Raw genomic sequence first — 25435 nt, forward strand, 5'->3', positions numbered from 1 at the left:
TGTTTAAAATTGTCCAAAATGTATCCAGGACAAGATTCAACCTGTGAATGCTGTAATGTAGCTCTAGCCTCACTGGGCCAAATGTTTTGGGCTTGTACCAAATTAAGATAATTTAGGACAAAAATCGTTAAATGCCTATTAGACAGTCTTGGTAGCACAATCACTCCTAACCCACTGACAGCTGTGTTTGGTGTGCTTCCAGATGGGCTTAAAATGGAGAAGGACAAACAAATTGTAATCGCCTTTACCTCACTACTTATCTTGCTCAATCAGAAAAATCTGATCCACCTTTTTTTAAGTCAGTGGGTAACTGTTGTTCTGTAATATTTGAATTTGGAAAAAAAAATCATATTCCCACTTAGATGATCTGTTCAAAACTTTTTTAAAATATGGCAGGATCTAATCAATAACATTTTTGAATAAGCATCTGTATCAGGTAGAGGGATACTCTTACTTCCTTGCTGCTTTTAAGATTTGCTCTGGTTGTTGACTCTCCTGTCTTTCCCTTGGATTCAGGCTGAATTTCGGTTTGTTAAGTTTCACTTGATTGCATGGAATATTATTTGATTAAAATAAAATTAATAAAAAAAAGTTTTAACTGCTAAGTATCAAATCTATTAAGAAAATATAGCCTTATATTAATCTGGGTGTTGCAAGATATCTTATTCATTATTATTATAACACAATCATCTCCCATTCAAAATAACAAAGAATCAGCAAGAATAATAATTAGGTTTAATCAGCTACAGACAGTGCAGTCAGTTGCATGAAATCAGAGATACAGGATTATTACTTATTAGACAACCCTTTGGAAGAAGTGTGGGAACGTTTTCAGTGGTATTTGATTTTTTATTACTGGACAAACAATATATTAACCAAAAAACTGAAAATGTTAATTTAGAATCAATGCTGCCATTGATCTGTGGGTAAATTAAAGATGCTTTTATTAGAATTCAAATATTGCACATTCATTCCAGGCATTTCTAAATGAAATAGTGTGCATTTGAAACTATCATATTTAAAATTAGAATTACCAAAGCCTACGAAAAAAACTCATAAACCCTGCCCACCTTAATAATAATAATAATACATTTTATTTATATAGTGCCTTTCCCATGCTCAAGGCACTTTACAGAGTTTAAGAAAGAATGGCAGGGTATACAGTATATAGCATTGTACTAAACCAGATAAATAAATAAAGAAGAGTAAGATTTAGAGTAAATTTAGAGAAAAAAAGCCTAATAGACAACATAATTGATGGTCTAGCAAACACACACAGGTTACATGAGCAACTTGACATAGAGGTAAACTGAGAGAAGGGTAAAAAAATCAGGTAGAGCTAAAAGCCTTCCTGAACAGATGAGTTTTGATTTGTTTTTTTAAATGAATTAATGGAGTCAGCTGATCTAATTAATTTCGGTAGGTCATTTCAGAGTCTGGGCGCTATACAGCTGAAGGCCCTGTCACCCATGGAGTGTAGATTAGTGTGGGGTAAAACAAGATTACCAGAATCAGAGGACCATAGTGGGCGGACAGGCACATAGTGATGGAGAAGGTCACTGATGTAGTTTGGTGCAAGGTCGTTTAAGGCTTTGTAGGTTATTAGTAGAATTTTATATTCAATTCTGTAAGACACAACGAGCCAGTGAAGGCGAAGCAGGATGGGTGTTATGTGCTTGCTGCTGCTGGTCTGTGTAAGGACTCTTGCAGCCGAGTTTTGAATAAGCTGGAGCTGTGATATAGATTAGAAGGGACACCTGCCAGTAGGGAATTACAATAATCGATGTGGGATGTGATAAAAGCATGGGCAAGTTTCTCAGCGTTAGAAAAGGAGAGGAAGGAGCGAACACTTAATATGTTACGGAGATGAAAGTAAGAATGTTTCTTAATGTGATTTATGTGGGCAGAATAAGAAAGGGAGGAATCAAAAATACCCGTTAAATCCTTAAATCCGTTCGCACCTCTCTGTCAGCGTCTTTTGTGTTGTAAATGTGTTGATAAGCGCAAGCAGCCTATTATCCCATCCTCCCAATGCAGCAGAAACAACAAAAAGCTCTCCCAGCTCAAGTTCAATATTTTTTTCCTAAATAATCTACTTATTTTACTGAGTTCAGACTCAGTTTCAAAGGCAATCCAAGCCTCTCTTTTTAACTGAGTAGTTGAAAGGCTTGCTGATAGTCTCCATTACACTGAGTCACAATTTCCTCTAAGAAAGCTCTCTCACAAAAGGGAAAGTCAGTCAGGAGCTTCATCACAACCCAGGCATTGTCTGTTTCTACAAAGAAAGGAAAAAAAAAAAATTTAGGCAGTCATCTTTATTTAAAGTGACATATATATTTGACACATTGGTTTCAGGGAAATATTATTTGGATGAATTTTACAAGTAGTTATTAAAAGAAACCAAATATTAATTTGAAATTGCAAAAGATTTAGCAATATTATTATTCAGTGTTTGAATAAATGTACAGCATTTACTTCCACAAACAATGTACATAGCTTAGCTCAGTTCAGAGGTGCGAGGAGCCAGAGCTTATCTCTGCATGTGGGGAGCTAGTCCATTACAAGTCCCAATCCAGCACACTCCTATACAGGGTTAGTTTATAGTCACCAATTCACCCATCACAATTGTCTGCAGAATGTGGGAGGAAAACCGTCACAGTCACAGAATAATGCATGAAGACATGGGATGAATGTGCAGATTCCATACAGACAGTGACCAGTTATGGGATTGGAGCCCAGAACACTGATTTTGTGAGGCAGGAGGGCTACCTACAATGCTGCAGTGCCACCAGTGCAGGAAATGAAACCAACCAGTCTAATAAGTTGTTTGTTTATTGAACTAAAGTAAATTGTCACTTTAAATGCAATAGTGGTATTGTGACGTTTTTAAAAAAATCATGAAGTATTAGTCAATGTACTACTGTGTCACCCCTTCCTTACCCATACTATACCAGTTTTGAAATGGAGGACATTAAGTGAACAGAGAAAACTGATATGGACAAAGGGGAATCTTGTAAACTATTTAATAAACCTGATAATGACTAAGGCTACTACTATCTCCTAAAATGAATTGTTTACTTGGATTTTTTTCTTGTAAGTCTGATTTATAACAATTCCCACACAGACTGGGAATTGCTGTATTGTGTGTGTAATATGTTTGTTTATGTACAGTATATTATACAAACAAGCATATAAAACTCCAACATTTTCCTTTACAACTGCATTTCAATTAATTATGGCGTACCGACTAGCACTTTTTACTCTGAACTAGGCAAACTAGTTTTGATACAGATGAATAAGTAGCAGCCATCACTACCAGTGAGGAATAGTGCTGTACACTACTGAATTTTTCACTATTTTCAATGATTTTGTTCTTTTGTGCACGTGTCACTTTATGCGACACAGTATGCATGCATAGTAAGCTCAGTCACAGCAGCTTGAATGGCAGCTGGCTGTTAGCTAAGCAGCAGAACCTGTTGTTTGTAGTTTCCATTATCCTGAATACATCCTAAATCTGAGCCTTGCCACCTTAGGGAGTGTAGCTGCTGGGAGGTTGGGTGACATATTTTAGCAATTCTTGAGCAAAGTCACTAAGTGTAAGCAGCACACTGAGCTGCGTAGTAAGCAGTTAGATAGGAAGCTGAGGGGATGAAGAACCTGCTGTTTATAATTCCCATTATGCCTTTCAGCCATGCCACCTCAGTACTGTAGTACAGCTACTGGGAGGAGGAAGTGACATTCTTAGCAATCCCTCGGCAAACGCAGCACAACTCTGCTGAGGGTATAATCAGCTGTTATTGGTAGCTTTTAATGCCATCGTTTTGCCTTTTACAACTTTATGAGGTGCTGTGTTATTATCAAACAAGGTTGGAAGTTTAAGCATAAGGTCAACATACTGCACATACCCATGGTTCATTTTAGTTTAAATTATTCGTGCATTGTGTTATTAAGGAGAAATATTGCTCCACTATGATTTCAGTAATAAGGTATTAGGCATTTTACTGATATTTCCACAAATGAGCTTGCATACATAATTGGGTACAAGGGGAGAATGCACAAACTCCTCACAGATTGTGAATAGATGAAGAATTCAGACCTAGGACAGTAGATCTATAACACAGCAGAATTATACATCACCTGACACCTCTTGTACTGTATATTTCATATATTATTTTTATCGGAAACAAAATACAAATTAAACAGCTGTTCAAAACTGAAAAGGCAAAAGCCAAAGAAGAAACCTACTGATATTACACTTAGTAGGGAATTCTTCATGCACATCACTCTCTGCTGAAGCTACAGCTCTTTTTACAGTACAGACCTTGAGATGCTGCAGTATCCACTGGGAATTTATCAGACTGCTCTTTGTGAAAGTTAAAACAATAAAGACTTTTGTGATTTTTAGTTATTAAAGAATAAAATGAAGTGGAAAATTTCTGAAGGTCTAGGTCAAGAATTTACCAGCCGTGTCTTGAGAGCAGCCTTAATCTAAAGGCCCCTAAGGAAATATCAGACACTGCCTGTTATTTCACATATAAGGAAAAATCCCCTTACCCAACAACACAGGCCTTAACTTACATAAATGGGTGCAATATTATGGAAATCTTTCTAGTTTTGAATAGATTGTGGAAACAATTAGTGTGGGCTTTGATATAAAACAGACTAAACAACTGTAATTATCAAAGGCAAGATATATGTTTGCTTCATTTAAAAATAACCTACCATATTCTTCTCCTCCTTCAATTTCATTCTTTAGCTGTCTATTTTCTGAAATTCCAGGGGCATCCTGTGGTCCAGCAACACAAAAGTTTGTTTCGTCTTTGAAAACAACAGGAAGAGGCTGCTCCATTATACATGGTTGTCTGATGCCTTGAAGTCGGTCCAGAAATGCTGCATTAACTCTAAACAGAACAGGCGCATAAAGTTAGTTTGTTATTTTATCCATCCATCTACTTTCGAACCCACTTAATCCAGTTGAGGGTTGCTGGATCTAAAGCCATCGCAATGACACTTGGCCAAAAAGAGGGAACTAACCCTGAGTGAGGCACTAAGCCCCCTGTGGGGTACACTCACACACTAACGCACACTCACAGCTGGCCAATTAAGGGTTGGCAATTGACCATGATTGACATGTGGGAAAGATAACTGGTGCAAAAATGGAAATAGACTGGGATTTAATCCCACGATTCCCTCATTGTGGGGCTGAAGTGCTAAAATCTCATGTACTGCGTTGCCACCTCACTGATTTCTGCTTAAAGTAAGGTTTCTTTAATTGTTTAACACACATAACAATGGGATATGTCTCACTGATGATTCTAAGCTTACGGTGAAAACTTGTCAGAAACAAAACACAGCCTTTTCTCCTTTATTCTTAACTTAGTATTGGAAATAGTAAATCAATTTGCTTCTGCTTTTCCACTAGCTTGGCTGATTCCATGCTAAAGAAGGTATAACCACAATGCTAGAAATCTTTCTGAATAATCAGGATCATTTAATTGCTAAGTCACTTCGCTGATTCTGTAGTGATCATTCTGTTATAATCTTCACAGAATGCAAATGCATTCTTCGTTCCACTGTACTGTAAGTTACAAATATACATAGTCATGAAAAATTTGTTAGTTATTATGTAAAACGAAATCTTTGGCTTTTTCCTCTGCATCTGAAAGAAGGCACGATCCCCCGGGCCACAATCTTAATTGAATACATCTAAATGTGTAGAGATGCAGACACAACTGCATACTGTTAACCAGATTCATAGAAGAGAGGAATGTGTCTGGTCCAACAAACTTGTAAAAGCATTCAAATAAAGATTGAAGAAACTGGCAGCGAAAGAGACATTCTGAGAAAGTTAATGTTAAAGTGCAGTTATTGAAATATTGACTTATTTATGATGAAATGTTTGATTTTTCAAAGCAACATAGAATGCAAAGTTAAATAGATAATGGAAAGTTCTTTCTTACCATCTACAAGCTAACATGTAAATTGTAAGGGTATGCAGTTTTCCAACCGTAAGGTAATGGAACATAACGGAATGAAACTGATGCATAGTAACATACTGAAACATAGATATACAGTACAAGCCTGAAACTGAAATGCCAAAGATAAGCTGTGTGATGAACTTTTATCTCAAATCTTGTGATTTGATTTTGCTTTGAAATTTTACTAATAGTTTGAAAACTTAAGTTTCTTGGATACTAGTATTTTCTGTGTTACTCACCATTCTCACTGTTTCTGTCCATGCTATCTCAGTAGCTGTGCAATTTTGGAAGCACCAAAGAAGCACGGCTACAGGTACACAGTTAGGATGGAAAAATTGAAGGGTCATACAGAGCACAGCTTATAGAATCACCAAACCCAAAAATAAACCAACCCACCTCATCATTTTTGGCTATGATCGGTAGACATTACAATGATAACACTTACTGCCGGCGTTCATTATTTAGCTCTCCCCTTCTTTTGTCTTCTTCTTGTCTTTGTTTTAGTTCAAGCAGTTCAGCCTAAATAAAGCATACAATGAGAGTACTGTAACAGTGCCACCTTAGTCCATTCATTTGAAAACCATTCCCACCTCTGTGTGTAGTTGACTGTAATATCTTGCCAACATGATAATTGGCAATTGCCTTTTGAAAGCAAGTTTTTCTTTCAGATAGCGGAGAATACATATTTTTAACCTCATATAAGAAACATGAGTAAAAGCTTCTAATGTGGAAGTTAAACTCAAGTACACAGATTTCTGCAAAAGACATTCCAAATTATGACCTAATGATCATTTATACCTATGAAATGTCAAACATTGACCATAGTCAAGTGCTTATTGGTTATAAGTGCCGCACATTTGTGTGGTCATAGCTTAAAGCCTTACTAAAGGTTTAATAATTCAGTTTTAACATCTATTGCTAACCATTTTCTAATATGCTCTGAAGCAGTGGGATCTGAAGATTAATCTAGACGGGACACCACTTCATTATATGCCATACTCACTTGTGCAACTCACACATTGCAGATTTAGAGTTAATAATAACCTAATCCAAAAATCTTAACATACAGTATAGGCAAAAAACATATGGAGTCAATGAGAACATCCAAACTCCACACAGTCAGTGACAATAGTGACACGTGTTAAAAACTGAACCAAGTTTCCACCTCTACAGGGCAGCAAAACCAATTAACTGTATTGCTGTATAACCACTGTGATAGACGGCCAGGAACCCTGCCCCACTGGGACGCCTGGAGGTAGGAGGGACCGGGAGAGCGGCGCTTCTCTTCCCTGGGCACCTGGACGGTCCTTGATCCCTAGGGGACAGCTTCCAGTACACCAGGAAGTGCTAACAGACCAAGGATGGTGTACGCCCGGAGTGCTTTCAGGTACAAGGGCAGTGCTTCCACCACACTGGGGAGCGCTGCCGGAAGTTCAGACACCTGGAGCACATCCGGGGCATTATAAAAGGGGCCGCTTTACTCCATTCGGGGAGCCGGAGTCAGGTGGAAGTGGACAGAGCTTGCGAGAGAGGAGTGGAGGCAGCCGAAGGACCAAGGACTGAGCAACCACTGTAAATAGTTATTGTAAATAGGAGAATAAACGTGTGTGTGTTTGGACATTGTGGTGTCGTGTCTGTCTGTGGCCTGGGTAGCTCTTACACTACATACATACATACATAATTTTTGTCAACTGGTCATGAATGCTTGTCTGTATGCAGTAGATGCTTTTGGTCATTATTATAATAGCATATCTTTCATGAATCCTCAATGGAGATGAAAAGAAAGTAAAGAGAATATATACATTACTAGAAACATTTTGCTGTCAACAAGTAAAAACAGAAAAAGATACGTTAATATAGAGTACAGTACAGTGTGAACTCCAAAGCAGCAGATTGTTTTTCCTTTCTAAAAACCAGGCTGGCTATTTTGTTACAGTAATACACAAGGCAAAAATGAATCAATTTGTTTAATATTTTCAATTAAAAAGTGTTTCAAGAAATATTGTATGTTTCTAGGCACAAAACGAGCAATTTTCATATTAACTAATCATAGGATATGAGTCTAAGGTATAATTTACATGTAAGGTAAAACCTCTGTCATTGGAATTTAAGTGCCAGAAAAGTGAAAAATATGTGAGCCGTTAAAAGAAAAAACTTTTTTTTTTTCAAATGCTGAACACAAAAAGAGGCACGCAGAGCACAAAACTGAACTTTACTAATTATTTTTGATAAAAAAGACATACATCACTCATACATTGGTTTACATACTATTATATGCAAAAAAAGTAACAAATGCTACTTTGTTCTTTTTTTATAAAAGAAGTATTATTCATTGAGTATACAGTATGTAAACACATTTTAAGGAAATTGTCATAAGGAGAAATGCATAAAAAAGGCTTGAAGTTTTCACTAAAAACAAAGATGAATAGGACTCATAAGCCAGTGATATGGCTAAGATATGGTATCACTAGTGTCTTCTCACAAAAGCCAGTGGGGCAGCAGGCACAGGTGGGTCCACGTCCTCTGCCCTGGGTAATTCTTAAGAGTTAGCGGTTGCCTCTCCAAGTTCATGAATATAGTAAAACGGCTAATAATAATAATAATAATTCATTACATTTATATAGCGCTTTTCTCAGTACTCAAAGCGCTATCCACATAGGGAGGAACCGGGAAGCGAACCCACAATCTTCCACAGTCTCCTTACTGCAAAGCAGCAGCACTACCACTGCACCACCTGTGAGGTAAGGAGTCTTCAGGTTGTTTTTTGTCACAAAGACCATACTCAACTTATTCTTTATAAATCTGGATCTGGAATATTTGGAGATTGCTAATTATAACACATATAATACTTTATCAAATTGGGGAAATCCACTTTCACCAATAAATGTCTTCAATAACATCTTGGCTTATATAGTGAGGTATTTTATTTTGGACGTTTCTCTTTCCATGATCATTTCAACAGTGACAACAAGAACGAGCTATTTAGTCTAGCATTGAACATCTTTTTACAAAACAACATCAATTTGGGCTGTAAAGTTCCCAAAATATTACTGTATATCACACACTTTATTCCACTACCCTTAACACTTGAACTACCAAGCATTTGTTAGAACTCAACTGTCAAGGCTTTGCCAAGTGGCATCTTAATCCTTTTTTCAACTAATGGCTCATCAGCTCGACATCCTAAAAAGGCATCTCTATTGCAGTAACCCCAAAAGCCACAAATGGCCCAATACAGAGTGGATATAAAAGTAAAATTTTTTGGCATACAGCATATATCATTTGCATATATTTTCACTTTAAATTAAAACATTTTCAATTCAAGAAAATAAAAAAAACTTTCATTTGTCAGTAGTCGTGTTCAAGTATGAACTGGGTAATGAGGATACACAACAGAGGTAGGTGCAAACATGCAAACAGTGCTTTTCTTTACAATACAATAAAGTGTCCAATGTGCAGTGCAAAATGACTTTAAATAAATAAGTCAATAAATACTCCACAAAAACAGTGTCACTGATGAAGGTTAAAATCTATTACATAAATAAATCCAAAACAGGTTGAACAATACCTCTGGGGGTCTTGTCTGCCCACTATGATAAGGCAATTCAGTGCTTTCAACTACTGTACTTGTTAAGTTTATTTATTTATCGATCGATTGATTGGCTGCATTATCTGTCCTGTGAGTCTCTATTCTTGTTTTTTATGTTTCTGTTGCTGTATGCAGGATCTTCTCAAGCCTGAGTGCACTGTTTTTAGGTACTTTCTCCGCCACAGTCCTGTGTCTCGCTGGGGGGCATTGCAGAAAACTGCTTCAATATTTTTTAGTGAAAAGCAAAACAACACACTTAGCTAAAATAATACATAAAGTAGAACCTAATTTTTTATGGTCACACTTTGCATACTTTTCTTTTTGTATTATTGTGTTTGTATTCTCCATTTTTACACTGCTTCCTTCTACCTAGCGTGAGAAGGACCCAAAGGGATGCTGTGACAGGAGCAACTTTGGAAAGCCTCATAAAACCTCTTAAATATTTAATCATAAAAAGCAAAATGACACTTTTCAATCAGCTGGAAGTATAAAATATTATATTAGATCAAACAATATTTTTCTATATGTGCCATGGCCCACCTGCCAAGTTGTTTTGCCTGCCTAAGGTAAAGTCATCCCTGATGGAGGATGGCAGGAATCATGGGGTAGAGGGGTTCTTTCATTGGATTGGCTGGCTCAGCACTGTTTCAGCTGTGGAATGGCCAAATGGGTGAGGCAGCTTGATGGCTGAGGTCTCCAGGACTCTAAACAAATCCAAATCATATTAGGTGATATCATCTACTGTTAAATTCTGTTCCATACCTGTAAAATTTTTATTTTTATACTGTATTGAGGATTTCGTAATGTTCTGTGTATTGTATTGTATTGACCCCCTTCTTTTTTGACACCCACTGCATGCCCAACCTACCTGGAAAGGGGTCTCTTTGAACTGCCTTTCCCAAGGTTTTCTTCCATTTTTTCCCTACAAGGGTTTTTATGGGAGTTTTTCCTTGTCTTCTTAGAGAGCAAGGCTGGGAGGCTGTCAACAGGCAGGGCCTGTTAAAGCCCATTGCGGCACTTCTTGTGCAATTTTGGGCTATACAAAAATAAATTGTATTGTATTGTATTGTATTGTATAAAGTTTGTAAAAGTATACAATTACTTGCATATTTTTTATTATGTAGGTCAATAGCAGGCAGCATAATGTACTGTGTGTAATACTGTCCACATCACCAGTCTGCTATCATTTCTTCAGTATGAGCAGTGCTTTGTACTCACTTTTGTTTTGCTGTGTGCACACTCTTTAACTGCATCTGCACTTTTTTAGTGTCTGTCTCCTTGATCATCTTCTGTCTCATTTTGTTTGCAGTCAGTACACAGCAGGCTTACATTTTTTTTTTGGCAAGTAATAATAATAATAATAATAATTCATTACAAGTAGCTAATTTAGCATGCAAAGTGGTTTGAAAATATTGTCAGCAGTGACTTTTCTAACTAACATTGCCTGTGAAAAAGTCTTGAGTCATATTAACATTTGCAATCAAGTGTGATCTTTCTCCAAATAGAGAATAGTATCTAGTATATATTTGTTACTTTTATCAGCAGTGATGCAAACTTTGATTTCAGACTTGATGGGTTTGCTTGACTTTCACTGCATGAAAATCCATTAACTTTCCATCAGGATCAACTGCTCATCAATGGGTATATCTGCCATTACTTTTAATGCATTATGCAGTTCTGCACAAAGTGTGCCAGGTGTCTGATATAGCAGCAGAGCTGTCACTATACAAAATGCAAATTCAGCATAAGTTTTACATATGTTTTACGTTTTACATAAAGGAGAATACTTGGGAATGGCATATTGTTGCCAAAGCAATCTGTGAATGAATGTTGTTCACTTGTTTTAACAGACACAGACAATGTATGTGTAAAAATAAGCCCTCTGTTTTCTTTGTGTGTGTACACATTTGTCCTCAAACCATGTAAGTGATTCAATATGTATGATTGTGTGTGTCATTCAATACATGTGACAGCATTTCAATATAGCTGCACTCAAATCATATTTTTTCACATAAAAGGTACCTCATTTATAGTATGTTCAAGTACTACATTATGTTCAAGTCCTTACATTTTCTCAAACAAAGTTAAACATTTATTCTTGCATTTGCATTCATTGTCGGGTCTACCATGTCTGTGAAAACTTTTCAAGTGAGCCACTATTCACAGCTGCACTCTTCTTTGCGGCATGATCACTCTGTCCACTATGTACCACTTCATACATTCTCTTTTTCCCATATCATATTCATGATGGTTGTGTACTTCATATTCCATGGTATGTGAAAACATTGTGTTAATATTTCAAATGAATTTACAGTCATTCTTTGCCTAACTGAAATGACTGGAGTGCCGACATTGCTTCAGTCATGCGTAGTGAAGCAATGTGAGTGATTATAAGTGTGATGCTTTTTCATTTATTATTGTACAGTTGTTTGTTGAAGGCAGAAAGCAATTCTTATATGGGAAGCAGTGTTCAGTAATGTCAATAACTGTGGCAGGAGAGGATCTGCCAAGGTCAAAAGGATATGTAAATGTAGTCAACTGTGTGCCAGAGAAGACAGATAGCAATTCATACCTGAGTACTAATGCTCATTAATTATTTTTAAGTCAATGTTAGACAGATCATTAGAAAAAGGAGCAGTGGAAATCATTAGTGTCATGAACAAAATTATAACAAAAAGTTTTTAAAATTCTGGAACTCTTCCAGTTTCATCATACATAAATTACTTAACACACGTACAAAAACAGCTGTTCAAAAAACCAGTCATGGAAGAAAAATTCCTTATTGTTATGCCAACTTTGCCACAGATTGCAATGTGTAGTCTGATTAGTATGACGGAAATCTTCTTTTGACATTATGTCTGATATAAAAGTGAAACAGTTTGTACATGTTTTATAATAAAGCTGTTTTCTAAAATGAAGGCTCTGAGCTATAAATAGTACATTTTAAAAGAGTTTTTTCTGCCTTTTGTGGCACAACCTCTTTACCTGTTAAATTATATAACGAAACAATGAAAATTGTAAAATAAAATATTATGCTGTGTTGTTCAAACTATTAAATTATCCGAATGATTGTAGAAAAATTGCCATTATAATTATTTTACTACAAATGAAACTACAGCAAAATATAAAAGAAGGATCCATCCATCCATCCATCCATTATCCAACCCTCTATATCCTAACTACAGGGTCACGGGGGTCTTCTGGAGCCAATCCCAGCCAACACAGGGCGCAAGGCAGGAAACAAACCCTGGGCAGGGCGCCAGCCCACCGCAGTAAAAGAAATATGAAAAGAAGTTATGTCTTGCATTAAAGATCTTTCTTTGACCTAAAACATGATGTTTAATATTTTATGTAAAATGTGGTCTGCGGTATCTTATAAGCACAATGAGAAAGTAGAGAAAAACATTCAGTCCTTAAAAACTCAATATGACTTTTCATAGCTGCCAGTATTTATCTGGTGTTTTATGTGTTTGTCTTATTTTTATCACTCATGGTACACTACTAGTATATTCCTACTGCCTTTTGTATTACATGTAGCATTATTACAGTGATTGTTATGTGTGCTTTGTCATCACGTGCACACAGGTACCCCACTGTGTTTAATGCATGTCCCTCCTGCTTTAAAATGGACAGATTTGCAGCAGGTGTGTTCTTTATCCTAACCTTTTCTTGAAACTGCTAGATGTTGTATCTGTAATTTTCTTTAAACTGTTTTTCCCAAAATATAATGTTTTTCTTGTTTGTTCCTTCTGCTTATGTTTTGCTTACCACTTATCCCACAATTTGTATTTCATTCCTCCTACCAGTTTTCTTTGTCCTGATATTCTGAATATGACTTTTTCTGCTCCTTAATTTGCTCAAGCTTCATAGTCCAGCTTTGTTGAGTTCTCCCTGGTGAGGCGTAGAGTCAGAATTTTGCTAGGATACCGCCATGTGCTCTTTGGCCCACCATGAGTACAATCAAATAAGGTACCTGCTGATTCATGACAATGATTTCTGATTTTTGTCCTAAATACTTTTGTATTTCTAATGTTCATCAGTGCCTTCAAGATCATCATTAACAGAAATGTGCTTGCTCAACTTTACCATTGCCTTTGAGTATTTTGATGATTGCATGAGGCCCAGACACTGCTTTCTTTCTTTGCTCAAGACAATAGTGACTTATTTCCTTAGCCTGTTTCAGCAGGACATGCTCTTAATTTCAGGTTGATCCAGTCCTAGAACTGCAATGTGTGATGTTGTAGTGCAGTAACCTGAACAGCACACTCAAGATGTGGTTTCACTAGCTCATTATAAAATTTTAGCATAAATTCCCTTGATTCATATTAATGATTTTTACTATCTAGTCTTAAATTTAATTTGAATTTTCATTTGCCTCTGCACATTGCATGGGGGATGAAAATATTGTCCCGACCTAAACATCAGTTTTAGAGTTTGCCTCCCATGTCATCCTCAGCCACCTTCTAATTATAATTAAAGTTCATTTTAGCTGTACATACTGCACTTTTTCAAATAAACATGCTATTTTCTAAGTGTCTGCTGATTTCTGAAGCTTTTGTAGGTCTTCTAAATCTTTTTTGCTGCCTAATTATTCCTTGTTATTTGTCCACTTTTAGCTACAATAATATCTTTCCACAAGAAGACTTAAAACATTCATATAAATAGCAAATAATTATATTATAATTATTCTTTTAATTAAAAAGACTATGTACCAGTTACTTTCTTTTTAAGGTATGTCTGTAATGAGCGTGTCTGCGTGCCACAGAGAGTATAAAAAAAACAAGCCCAGACTTATTAAGACAGTGGCTGGTTGTTTGACACATTAAGCCTACTTGAATTAAGACAGTGCTAGGCATTTTTAAGTATGATGTCATGCAGTACATTACTTATAGTTGTAGGCAGTGACATGATTGCAGACACTATATTATTACATCCATACAACTGTGTGCACAGTGATATAAAATAAAAAAAATACAACTGACAAGTTAAAGAGCTGATATATTTAGAAGCCAGAAAAAAAACATGTATTAGCTTCATCAGTCATAGTGTGTTAGGTACTAAATAGAAATCCTGCTAAAAAGCTATTATAGCAATTAATTGCATGTAATCTATTGAACAAAATCTCACCAAAGCTAAATTGTCCATCCATTAATTATTTCTGAAACCTCTTTGACCAGTACAAGATAGTATAGAGGCAAAACATATTCCAGCTTCTCTGAGACACCAGTCCATTGTAGGTAACTCTGAATTTATACAATACACTTATTGGAATAAACCAACAACAGCCCGTCCTTAGATTATGGTAGGCAACCAACATGAATATGAAGAGAACATGCAGACTTATCCAGAAATACAGTATAACTATGGTCTAGCAAATGTTTACAGAACTTACATGATTTATAATTCTATATGCATTAAATTAAAAAGCTGTATGTAAGATTAATCATCTAATAATGTTTAAGAGAGCTGGGAGTATTGTAGCAGTGGACAAAATTGGGGGTCTGCAGATAGTTTATCACAATACAGAACCAGAGATGGGCTGTAAGGTACCCAGTTAAAAAGTGCACTGGCATGGCAATTCATGTACTATAGCTGTATCAATGTAAATGAACCATCACCAGTGGAGGAACGTGAAACTCTTAATTTTGTAAAGAGCTCCAAAGGTACCCAGATGATGAGAATATGTTTGGTTCCATGCTATATTTTGTGGTGTCCAGTCTACTTAGGGTTGTCTAACCCTTTAAGCAAAAGCTGATATTTAGGAAGGCAGGGAATACCTAGAACCATTAAAGTTAGTCTTATAAACACATCCTAGCCAGAGCTTAAAAGCTCCATTCAATTTTTTATAGTTGACTATACAATTGAGAGGCACAGAAGGTCAAGCGCTCTGCTAGTAGGAGAGAGAGAGAGTGACCAGGCATTTGTAAGAGTTATGGGAGAAAAAGTAGCTATTTAGTGTGGTATTTTCAGTAAGCAAGTATTTTAGGCACCCTACATCTCTAGTCAGGAATTCAGTACTCATTTAGATGGGGTCAGAAATGCTTCAGAGTTGTGTTTCTCTTCAATTTATTTGGGTACTTTGCGTTATCCGTGTGAATATTCCTTCATGTTTTTTATTTCTATCAAATAAAACACCTTGGCTACTTGGCACCGTTTTCTGGGTACAAGAAAGGTTTAAAAACCTCAAGCCCTTCCCAATTTGTAACCTTTCATAGGTCATAGCTGATAAACAGCTGGAAAATCCTGGCCTCTCATTGGAACTATGTAGGCAAGAAACCTAGGCTGTAAAACGTACGGAATTTTGTCCATATTTGTGTTTATGCTAGGTTTCATTTTGTTAATTTCTGAAATATTATTAACATGTAGTGATACACACAACATTTGCTAAATATCACTTTTTATCATTTGAGCTTCTGTTTCAACTTCCTATTGGGCACAGACAAAGTATCTATCTATCTATCTATCTATCTATCTATCTATCTATCTATCTATCTATCTATCTATCTATCTATCTATCTATCTATCTATCTATCTATCTATCTATCTATCTATCTATCTATCTATCTATCTATCTGACCCGCCTACATGTCTGCCTGCATGCCTCTCTGTCTTTGTCTACTGTAAGTTTTAATTGTCTGTATGTTTTGGTTAAAAATCTTTATCTAGTATAAAATGTATAATGATTGTCTTGTATGCATAACAGAATCATAAATAATATAAATACATAGTTATCTAGAACTTTTCAACCTTTCAAAACTTGAAATAAATGTACTTGCATACCTGGGAGTAAGACACAATTGTTAGTTATTTAGGTTATGTTAAATTGATAGAAAATATTTTCTTTGTTCTGTTAAAATGTATTTAATGCAGAGTCTATGGGAGATTCTGTTACAGTATATTCCCCCACAAGCTAAACTGAAATTGAATATTCTAACTGTTTCTTGTCCCTCTGACTACAGATTAGTCATAGTTTGCCTTGCAGTTGGTAAGGCATGAAGGGCAAACAGTTTTCAAACTGTAACATATTGTATTGACTATACTGAATGTGCCATAAGTATGGAACATGCTGAATGTAATACGTAAAGCATATATACGTTTGCCATGGAGAAATAATACAACCTTTAAGCACAGAAAGTAACTGACGTTTAACAAGAAAAAGCTAAGTTTGTAGAAGAAAAGTGTTTTCCATTTTTGCCTTTATCTTGTGTGTGTAATAACTTTTTTCTCTATTTTTGTGTTTTGCTTTGAATTTTCACTAAACATTTTTAAAACAAACTTTATTGGACTGAGAAATTTCTTTTGTTACACATTTGACTCATGCTGGATCCCATCTTGCCAACTCAGTAACAGCTCAATTTTGGGAAACTGGAAAAGACGTAGCTACACTGAGTTCAAAATTACTTCAAAGCAATCAGGCCTAACACCTGTGTCTAGTGTAATATTTAAAGGAATCAAAGAGGTTTTCTTTGTAGTTGTTATGCCCGTCATGAGAGACACAGCCTAAAAATCTGTACCATGGATGCCCACCACCCATCTTTTTTTTTAATCAGTCTCCCCACCCTCTATCCCAAACCAATCTTCCCTTTTTTTGGTAAATTGAGGTTTTATGAAGCTGACCTCAAGAAGTGCTTTTATCTCAGGAACAAATGAGATTTCTTTTTGTTGAACACTGAGAAGTGAATTCAAAAACAAAAGATAAACTATTCAAAGTACAAAAATTAGTCTTTTTAACCATAGGGCTTAATCATGATCACAGCATGGAATTGCAAGGGTCATTAACCAAGAAATCCTAATAAATGACTAGAGCCAAAGCCCTTGTTAAAAACAGAATACTGAATACCAAACTTTCTAAAGGCACTAGATCACTGGTGGAATCCGTACAGTGAACTGAAGGCAAACTGCCACAAGAAAAAAACTAAAAAATGCACTGTAAAATAAGACAAGCTGTTGCCATAAAAACAACACTTGAAAGATATCTGATTTTTATGCAATCTGCAAGCATATAAATACAAAACTTAGAAATTCTTTATGACTGGAAGGCGAGCTGTCACCACCAAATTCAAAAATTCAAAATGTTAATTTGGTGCAGGCCCAAAACATGTGACCCAGTGAGGCTGGGACTTTATTCAACTCAGAATTATATATCGAGCACATCTGTCACTCCTAAAACTGTCCAAAATATTTCCAGGGCAAGATCCAACCTGCGAACGCTGCAATCATTGTATGCTTCGCGCATATGGAGCTCGAGTGAAGTCTCTGCATTGCTGTTTTCCACTTCTTTTCTGATATATTAAGAGATTTTTTTCCCATTTTCCTCTTGCATCTTTGAAAGGGAGGGACTGTAAAATAATTTTATATATTGCAGAGATGGTTCTAAGTCCTTAAAATTGAGCAATATTTTTTCTAGTGTGGACGAAGGTGAAAGATGAGGAAAATCGTGCAGGTTCTGTTTAACAAAGTTCCTAATTTGAAGATAGTGAAAGAAATGTGTAGCTGGAAAGTTAAATTTGGAATGTAATTGTTTGTAGGATGCAAAGATGTTGTCTATATAAAGATCTCTGAGCAATTTAATCCCAAATCTTTTCCAGACATTAAAAACTGCATATGTTTGCAAGGGTTGAAAGAGGTGGTTCTCTTGCAGAGGTGCCACAGATAAAAGCTTCTCCATCTTAAAATGCTTTCTACATTGGTTCCATATTCTGAGTGAGTGAAGCACAATTGGGTTATTAGTATACTGATGATACCTTGCATTTATTGGGGCACAAAGCAGGGAATATAAAGAAGTACTGCAGGATTTTACTTCTATTGCGGACCAGGCCTGTGTATGTTCATCTATTTGTGTCCAGGTTTTTATAGCTTGTATGTTTGCTGCCCAGTAATAAAACTGAAGGTTAGGTAGAGCCATGCCACCTTCTGCCTTAGGTCTTTGTAGGGCTGCTCTTTTATTCCAAATAAATGAGGTTATTGTTGAATCTAATTGCTTAAAAAATGATTTATTGATGTATATTGGAATGTTTTGAAATAAAAAAAGAAGCTTAGGAAGAATATTCATCTTTACAACATAAATTCTTCCAGCTAGAGTGAGATGAAGGGTTGACCATCTATGCAAGTCTTGCTTAATGTTTTCCACACAGACAGCGAAATGTTGTTGATAAAGAGCTTTGTGTTTACTTGTGATGTTTACCCCTAGGTATTTAAACTGATCTGCAATGATAAAAGGGAAGGTGTCCAATCTAATATTGTGTGCTTGAGAATTCACTGGGAAGAGTACACATTTATTCAAATTAATTCTGAGACCACAGATCTTTTGAAATTCTGTAAGTACTGTTAAGACTGCAGGCACAGAATTTTGTGGTCTGATATATACAGTACCATATCATCTGCATATAAAGAAATTTTCTGTTCAAGTCCTTCTCTGATAATCCCATTTATCTGATCAGCATTTCGACAGTGAACCGCCAGTGGTTCAATGGCGATTGCAAATAGCAGTGGTGACAAGGGGCATCCTTGTCTGGTACCACGTTCTAATTTAAAGTAGTCTGAACAAATGTTGTTAATACAAACTGAAGCTTCTGGATTGGTATACAGTAATTTGATCCATGCATAAATGTTTGGGCCAAACCCAAATTTCTCTAAGGTAGTGAAAAGGTATTTCCATTCAATCATTTCAAATACTTTTTCTGCATCCAATGATAATAATATTTCTGGGGTGTTTGACTTTGTTGGTGAGTATATTACATTAAACAGGCATCGACGATTGGAGCATAAGTGTCGACCCTTGATAAATCCAGTTTGATCCTGTAATATTACCGAAGGCAGCACTTTCTCCATCCTTCTAGCTATGATTTTTGAGAGTATCTTAACATCATTAGAAGTCAAATCAGAAGTGAAATTGGTCTGTATGATGCACATTGTAATAAGTCCTTATTTTGTTTAGGGAAGACGGTGATTAATGCTTGGCGAAAAGTTTGAGGTAGAATTTGATTGTCTCTAGCTTCTGTAAATGTTGCTAATAGGAGGGGAGCTAGCTGAGCGGAGAATTTCTTATAAAATTCTGCAGGGTAGCCATCAGGGCCTGCTGCTTTCCCGCCTTGAAGTGACTTTATAGCATCTAGTAATTCTGATAGCGCCAGAGATTTATCCAGTTCCTCCGCACTAAAAGTATCTATTTGTGGTAACTGTAATGTATCCAGAAATGCATTAGATTGTGTGTTGTCTTCTTTAAACTCAGTAGAATATAAGGATTTATAGTAGCCTCTAAATGTGTACATTATATTTTTATGGTCAATGATTTTGTCTCTATTCGTGTTGGTGATTACTGGGATTGCATTGCGAACTTCTTGCTTGTGGATTTGTTGAGCTAAAAGCTTATTAGCTTTCTCTCCGTGTTCATAGTAATGATGTTTGGATTTATAAATTAGTTGTTCAGTTTCTTTAGTTGTCAAGAGGTTGAGTTCTGAATGCAGAGCCTGCCTTTTCCTATATAGAGCCTCACTTGGAAGCCTGGCATGTTCTTCATCTATTCTAGTAATTTCGCTTTTTAGTTCTGATATTTTCTTGGTTTCTAATTTATTCCTGTGGGGAAGATATGAAATAATCTGTCCTCTTAAGAAGGCCTTTAGAGTTTCCCAGAGTATTCCTGCAGAGACCTCTGAAGATGTGTTTGTCTCTAGGAAGAAACTGATTTGTTTGGATATAAATTCTGTACAGTTCTCGTCTGCTAATAGAAGCGAGTTAAGACGCCATCGACGAGGTGAGTGTGTGGGGCATAGTGATTTTAGCTCCAAGATCAGAGGTGCATGGTCGGAAATAACAATAGCATCGTACTTACAAGATTTAATCGTAGGCAAGAAATTATTATCTATAAAGAAACAATCTATTCTTGAGTAGCAATGATGTACTGGCGAGTAGAAAGAATATGTTCTTGAGTTTTGGTTTAGAAACCTCTAGGGGTCTGATAAGTTGTGGTCAGTACAAACTGTGTAATTATATTTGCAGTGTTAGATGTCAACCCCCCTGTGATAGAAGTCCTATCTAAGAGTGGATTTAAAACACAATTAAAGTCCCCGGCCATTATAATTTTATGAGTGTTCACATTGGGGATGGATGCAAATACGTTTTGTATGAATTCCTTATCATCGACATTAGGTGCATAAACATTTATCAAAATCATTTTACAGTTAAATAAGTTGCCCATGACCATTAGATATCTCCCTTCCGGATCATCTGATGCTACAAATGGGACTGTTCTATGTATGAGAATTCCCACCCCTCTAGCTTTCTTTGTAAAGCTAGAATAGAACATTTGGCCAGTCTAGTCCTTTTGCAGACGGAACTGATCCTTGCTTAGTAAATGGGTCTCCTGTAAAAATACTATTTTAGCATTTAAACCTGTTAGGTGAGAGAGTACTTTATCTTTAATTCGTGATTCAGGCCTTTAACATTCCAGCTCACAAAGTTGACTGTCCCATCATGGAGATATTGATTCTGAGTTTTTGATGTCATTCTATAGTCTTAAGTGGAAGTGAGACAGCTTTAACCTTAATTTCCTATATCCCCAAGAGTTATTGCCATGCAGCCTGTTGTTACGTTAGTAGTTATAATTATAAGGATTAAAAGGATAGATATAGCCTGCTCTCTTTCTCTCCCCCCCCCCTTATCCCCCCCCCTTTTGCCTCCCTACATGAGGCTGGACCCCACTTCACCAAGTCTCGGTCCTCTGACATACCTAGAGATAGAACACGTCCAAAGCAAAACAAGCCCCCACGCAGCTGTGTTTTTTTTTTTTTTTTTAAATTAAAAGCAGCTGTGTTTTAGGATTAAAAAGTAGAGATATCTATTGCCAATATAATAATAATAATTCATTACATTTATATAGTCTAAGTCCTATATGCCTAAAATATAATCATTAACAAACTATGATTATATATAATCATTAACAAACTATATATAATATAACGTTCAGCAATCTTAAAGTAATAAGATGATAAACCCAGGGGATGGTGTTAGAAAGTGGTCCAGATTAAGCATAGATAGATAGATAGATAGATAGATAGATAGATAGATAGATAGATAGATAGATAGATAGATAGATACTTTATTAATCCCAAGGGGAAATTCACATACTCCAGCAGCACCTTACTGATACAAAAAAAAACAATATTAAATTAAAGATTGTAAATAATGCAGGTAAAAACAGACAATAACTTTATTTAATGTTAACGTTTACCCCCCCCCCGGGTGGAATTGAAGAGTCGCATAGTTTGGGGGAGGAACGATCTTCTCAGTCTGTCAGTGGAGCAGGACAGTGACAGCAGTCTGTCGCTGAAGCTGCTCTTCTGTCTGGAGATGACACTGTTTAGTGGATGCAGTGGATTTTCCATAATTGATAGGAGCCTGCTTAGCGCCCGTCACTCTGCCACAGATGTCAAACAATAGAGCCTGCCTTCCTCACCAGTTTGTCCAGGTGTGAGGCGTCTTTCTTCTTAATGCTGCCTCCCCAGCACACCACCGCATAGAAGAGGGTGCTCGCCACAACCGTCTGATAGAACATCTGCAGCATCTTATTGCAGATGTTGAAGGACGCCAGCCTTCTAAGGAAGTATAACCGGCTCCGTCCTTTCTTACACAGAGCATCAGTATTGGCAGTCCAGTCTAATTTATCATCCAGCTGCACTCCCAGGTATTTATAGGTCTGCACCATCTGCACACAGTCACCTCTGATGATCACGGGGTCCATGAGGGGTCTGGGCCTCCTAAAATCCACCACCAGCTCCTTGGTTTTGCTGGTGTTCAGGTGTAGGTGGTTTGAGTCGCACCATTTAACAAAGTCATTGATTAGGTCCCTATACTCCTCCTCCTGCCCACTCCTGATGCAGCCCATGATAGCAGTGTCATCAGCGAACTTTTGCACGTGGCAGGACTCTGAGTTGTATTGGAAGTCCGATGTATATAGGCTGAACAGGACTGGAGAAAGTACAGTCCCCTGTGGTGCTCCTGTGTTGCTGACCACAATGTCAGACGTGCAGTTCCCAAGGCGCACATACTGAGGTCTGTCTTTAAGATAGTCCATGATCCATGCCACCAGGTATGAATCTACTCCCATCTCTGTCAGCTTGTCCCTAAGGAGCAGAGGTTGGATTGTGTTGAAGGCGCTAGAGAAGTCTAGAAACATAATTCTTACAGCACCACTGCCTCTGTCCAAGTGAGAGAGGGATCGATGTAGCATATAGATGATGACATCCTCCGTTCCCACCTTCTCCTGATATGCAAACTGCAGAGGGTCAAGGGCGTGTTGAACCTGTGGCCTCAGGTGGTGAAGCAGTAGCCTCTCCATGGTCTTGGATGTTTTCCAAAGCCTCGGGACTCTCCCCTGTTCCAGGCTCAGGTTGAAGATGCGCTGTAGAGGACCCCCCAGCTCCGATGCACAGACCTTCAGCAGTTGTGGCGATACTCCATCTGGACCCGCTGCTTTGCTGGCACGAAGTCTCCTCAGCTCTCTGCTCACTTGCGCTGTTGTAATTATGGGTGGGGATGTCTCTCCTATGCTGGTATCAGCAGAAGGATGTGTGGAGGTGAGAGTGAGAGTGGGTTAGGGTGGCCAAACCTGTTAAAGAAGTTGTTCATTTGGTTTGCTCTCTTCACGTCTCTCTCGATGGTGGCACCCCGCTTTGAGCTGCAGCCAGTGATGATCTTCATTCCATCCCACACTTCCTTCATGCTGTTATTCTGCAACTTCTGCTCCAGCTTTCTCCTGTACCGCTCCTTCGCCACCCTGAGCTGGGCTCGGAGTTCCTTCTGCACGCGCTTGAGCTCATGCTGATCACCGCCTTTAAAAGCCCTTTTCTTTTGGTTCAAAAGGCCCTTGATGTCACTTGTAATCCATGGCTTGTTGTTAAAATAGCAGCATACAGTTCTTACTGGAACTACAATGTACATACAGAAGTTGATGTAGTCAGTAGTGCAGTCAACAACTTCCTCAATGTTCTCACTATGTGATCCCTGCAGGATATCCCAGTCTGTAGTTCCAAAACATTCTCTCAGAGCCTTCTCTGCCTCCGGGGTCCACTTCCTGAATGATCGTGTGGTTGTAGGTAGGACCCTCACTTTTGGTTTGTAGTGAGGCTGAAGCAGAACCAGGTTATGATCTGCTTTCCCAAGCGCAGGTAGCGGGGTGGCACTGTATGCGTCTTTAACGTTTGCATACAGTAAATCAATAGTCTTATTTCCCCGGGTGTTACAGTCCACATACTGGGAGAAGGCAGGTAATGTTTTGTCCAGCGTCACATGGTTAAAGTCTCCAGCAATTAGCACAAGTGACTCAGGGTGCTGCGTTTGTAACTTAGCAACAGCAGAATAGATGATGTCACTCGCTGTCTCCACGTCCGCCCGATGAGGGATGTATACGATGACAACAATGACATGTCCAAACTCTCTGGGCAAGTAATAGGGACACAAACTTATGGCCAACAGTTAGTAGTTGCATAGTAAGTCTTAATGCAATAATAATGATAAACCAAGAGTATGATGTTAAACAGTCTCCTTTAGGGTAGTAAGAAAAAAAAGGATTAATTTCTTCCACACACACGTATATAACTGTAATTAAAACATAAACAGAAAGCGTCCCAGTAATGAAAAGATGTATAATTATAATACCCATATCATTACAAGTGGATCAGATAGCAGGTGATATCTCCATGCCATGCCATGACAGGATGCGACTCACTATTGTGTTTCAGAATAGTGTCGGGATCAGCTTAATTCCTTTTCTGCTTCCTCCTTACTTGAAAAGACGTGGTATTGGCCTTAAACATCCACTTTCAGTTTGGCAGGGTACAAGAGGCTGTATTTGATATTGGCTTGCCGTAACCGCTGTTTAATGTTATAGAAGGCTGCACGTTTAGCAGCTTTTGCGGGAGAGAAATCAGGGAAAATACGAATGTGGTTATTTTCAAATATAATCTCTTGCTTGTGTCTGAGTGCCATCACATCTAGCTTACATAATAATCTCTCGAAGCGGATAATAAAAGACCTAGGTCTAAAGGTATTTGATCCGCGTATGCGATAAGCTGCTGCTATCTCGGTATCTGTTTAAAGTCCTCTCCAATTATTTTAGAAAATAGTTCAGCTGCGAATTTCACTGGGTTTGGGCTTTCATGATTCTCAGGCAGACCTTCGATTCTAATATTATTCCTTCTGTTTCTATCTTCCAGTGCAGCAAGTCTGTCTCCGAGTTTTTTGCATTCAGAACTGGCAGCTGTTGCTTTTCCATCAGCGATTGATGCTAAATTTTCGGCTATTTCAATTCGTGTTGTGAATGCCTGCTTAACATCCTCCTGCTGATTGGCAAGTGTGCTCAGTTTAGACGCGCTTTCCTGAATGTGCTCCTCAATTTTATCCAGCATAGTATTAAAGACTGCCTCAAAGCGGATACATACACGTTTCTCCGAGTCTTTGTTATCCTGCCGCAGCTCTTGCAGCTCCCATCGTAGCAGCTTTTCACTTGCCTTCTTGCTTTTCTTTATATCATTCTTTATCATATCATATCATCAACTTCAGTTCGGACAGGCTCTATTACAGCCAATGTTCCCGGCTCGCATGGAGTAGGTGAAAGCGCAGACTGCAAGGCCTTTTCCAGTTTCAAATGATCTTCTCCAATTGGCGAGCTATTGTGACCTGCGTCACTCGCACATTTGCTCCCCATTTTGCTCTCAACTGGAGACGATGCAGCGGACCGTGGTCCTGAGGAGTCAGGGCTTTCACCCATCTGTTCCAGGTCAGTCTCTGAAAGGCTGTACCTTGAGTTTGAACTTGGACTTGCTGCTCTGGGTTTGGATGTAGCTTTAGTTTTCTTTTCCATTTCTTTCTG

At 37.6% G+C, this 25435-nt stretch overlaps 1 protein-coding gene and 1 long non-coding RNA gene across 2 annotated transcripts in view; both read right to left on the reverse strand.

Annotated features, from left to right (window-relative positions):
* Positions 1–721: 721 nt before the first annotated feature.
* Positions 722–25435, reverse strand: part of LOC127527706 (uncharacterized) — a 120907-nt gene continuing 96193 nt past the window's right edge. The window contains exon 2 of the long non-coding RNA XR_007934869.1: positions 722–1070. This is a non-coding gene — a long non-coding RNA (uncharacterized LOC127527706). The remainder of the gene's footprint in view (positions 1071–25435) is intronic.
* Positions 722–25435, reverse strand: part of epsti1 (epithelial stromal interaction 1) — a 77172-nt gene continuing 52458 nt past the window's right edge. The window contains exons 9-11 of the mRNA XM_051927293.1: positions 6424–6497; positions 4723–4901; positions 722–2275 (exon numbers count right to left, since the gene is read on the reverse strand). Of these exons, the coding sequence (XP_051783253.1) occupies positions 2148–2275; positions 4723–4901; positions 6424–6497 (381 nt within the window). The 3' untranslated portion in view covers positions 722–2147. The remainder of the gene's footprint in view (positions 2276–4722; positions 4902–6423; positions 6498–25435) is intronic.

This window comes from Erpetoichthys calabaricus, chromosome 4 (genome assembly GCF_900747795.2).
Source record: "Erpetoichthys calabaricus chromosome 4, fErpCal1.3, whole genome shotgun sequence".
Taxonomy (NCBI): domain Eukaryota; kingdom Metazoa; phylum Chordata; class Cladistia; order Polypteriformes; family Polypteridae; genus Erpetoichthys; species Erpetoichthys calabaricus.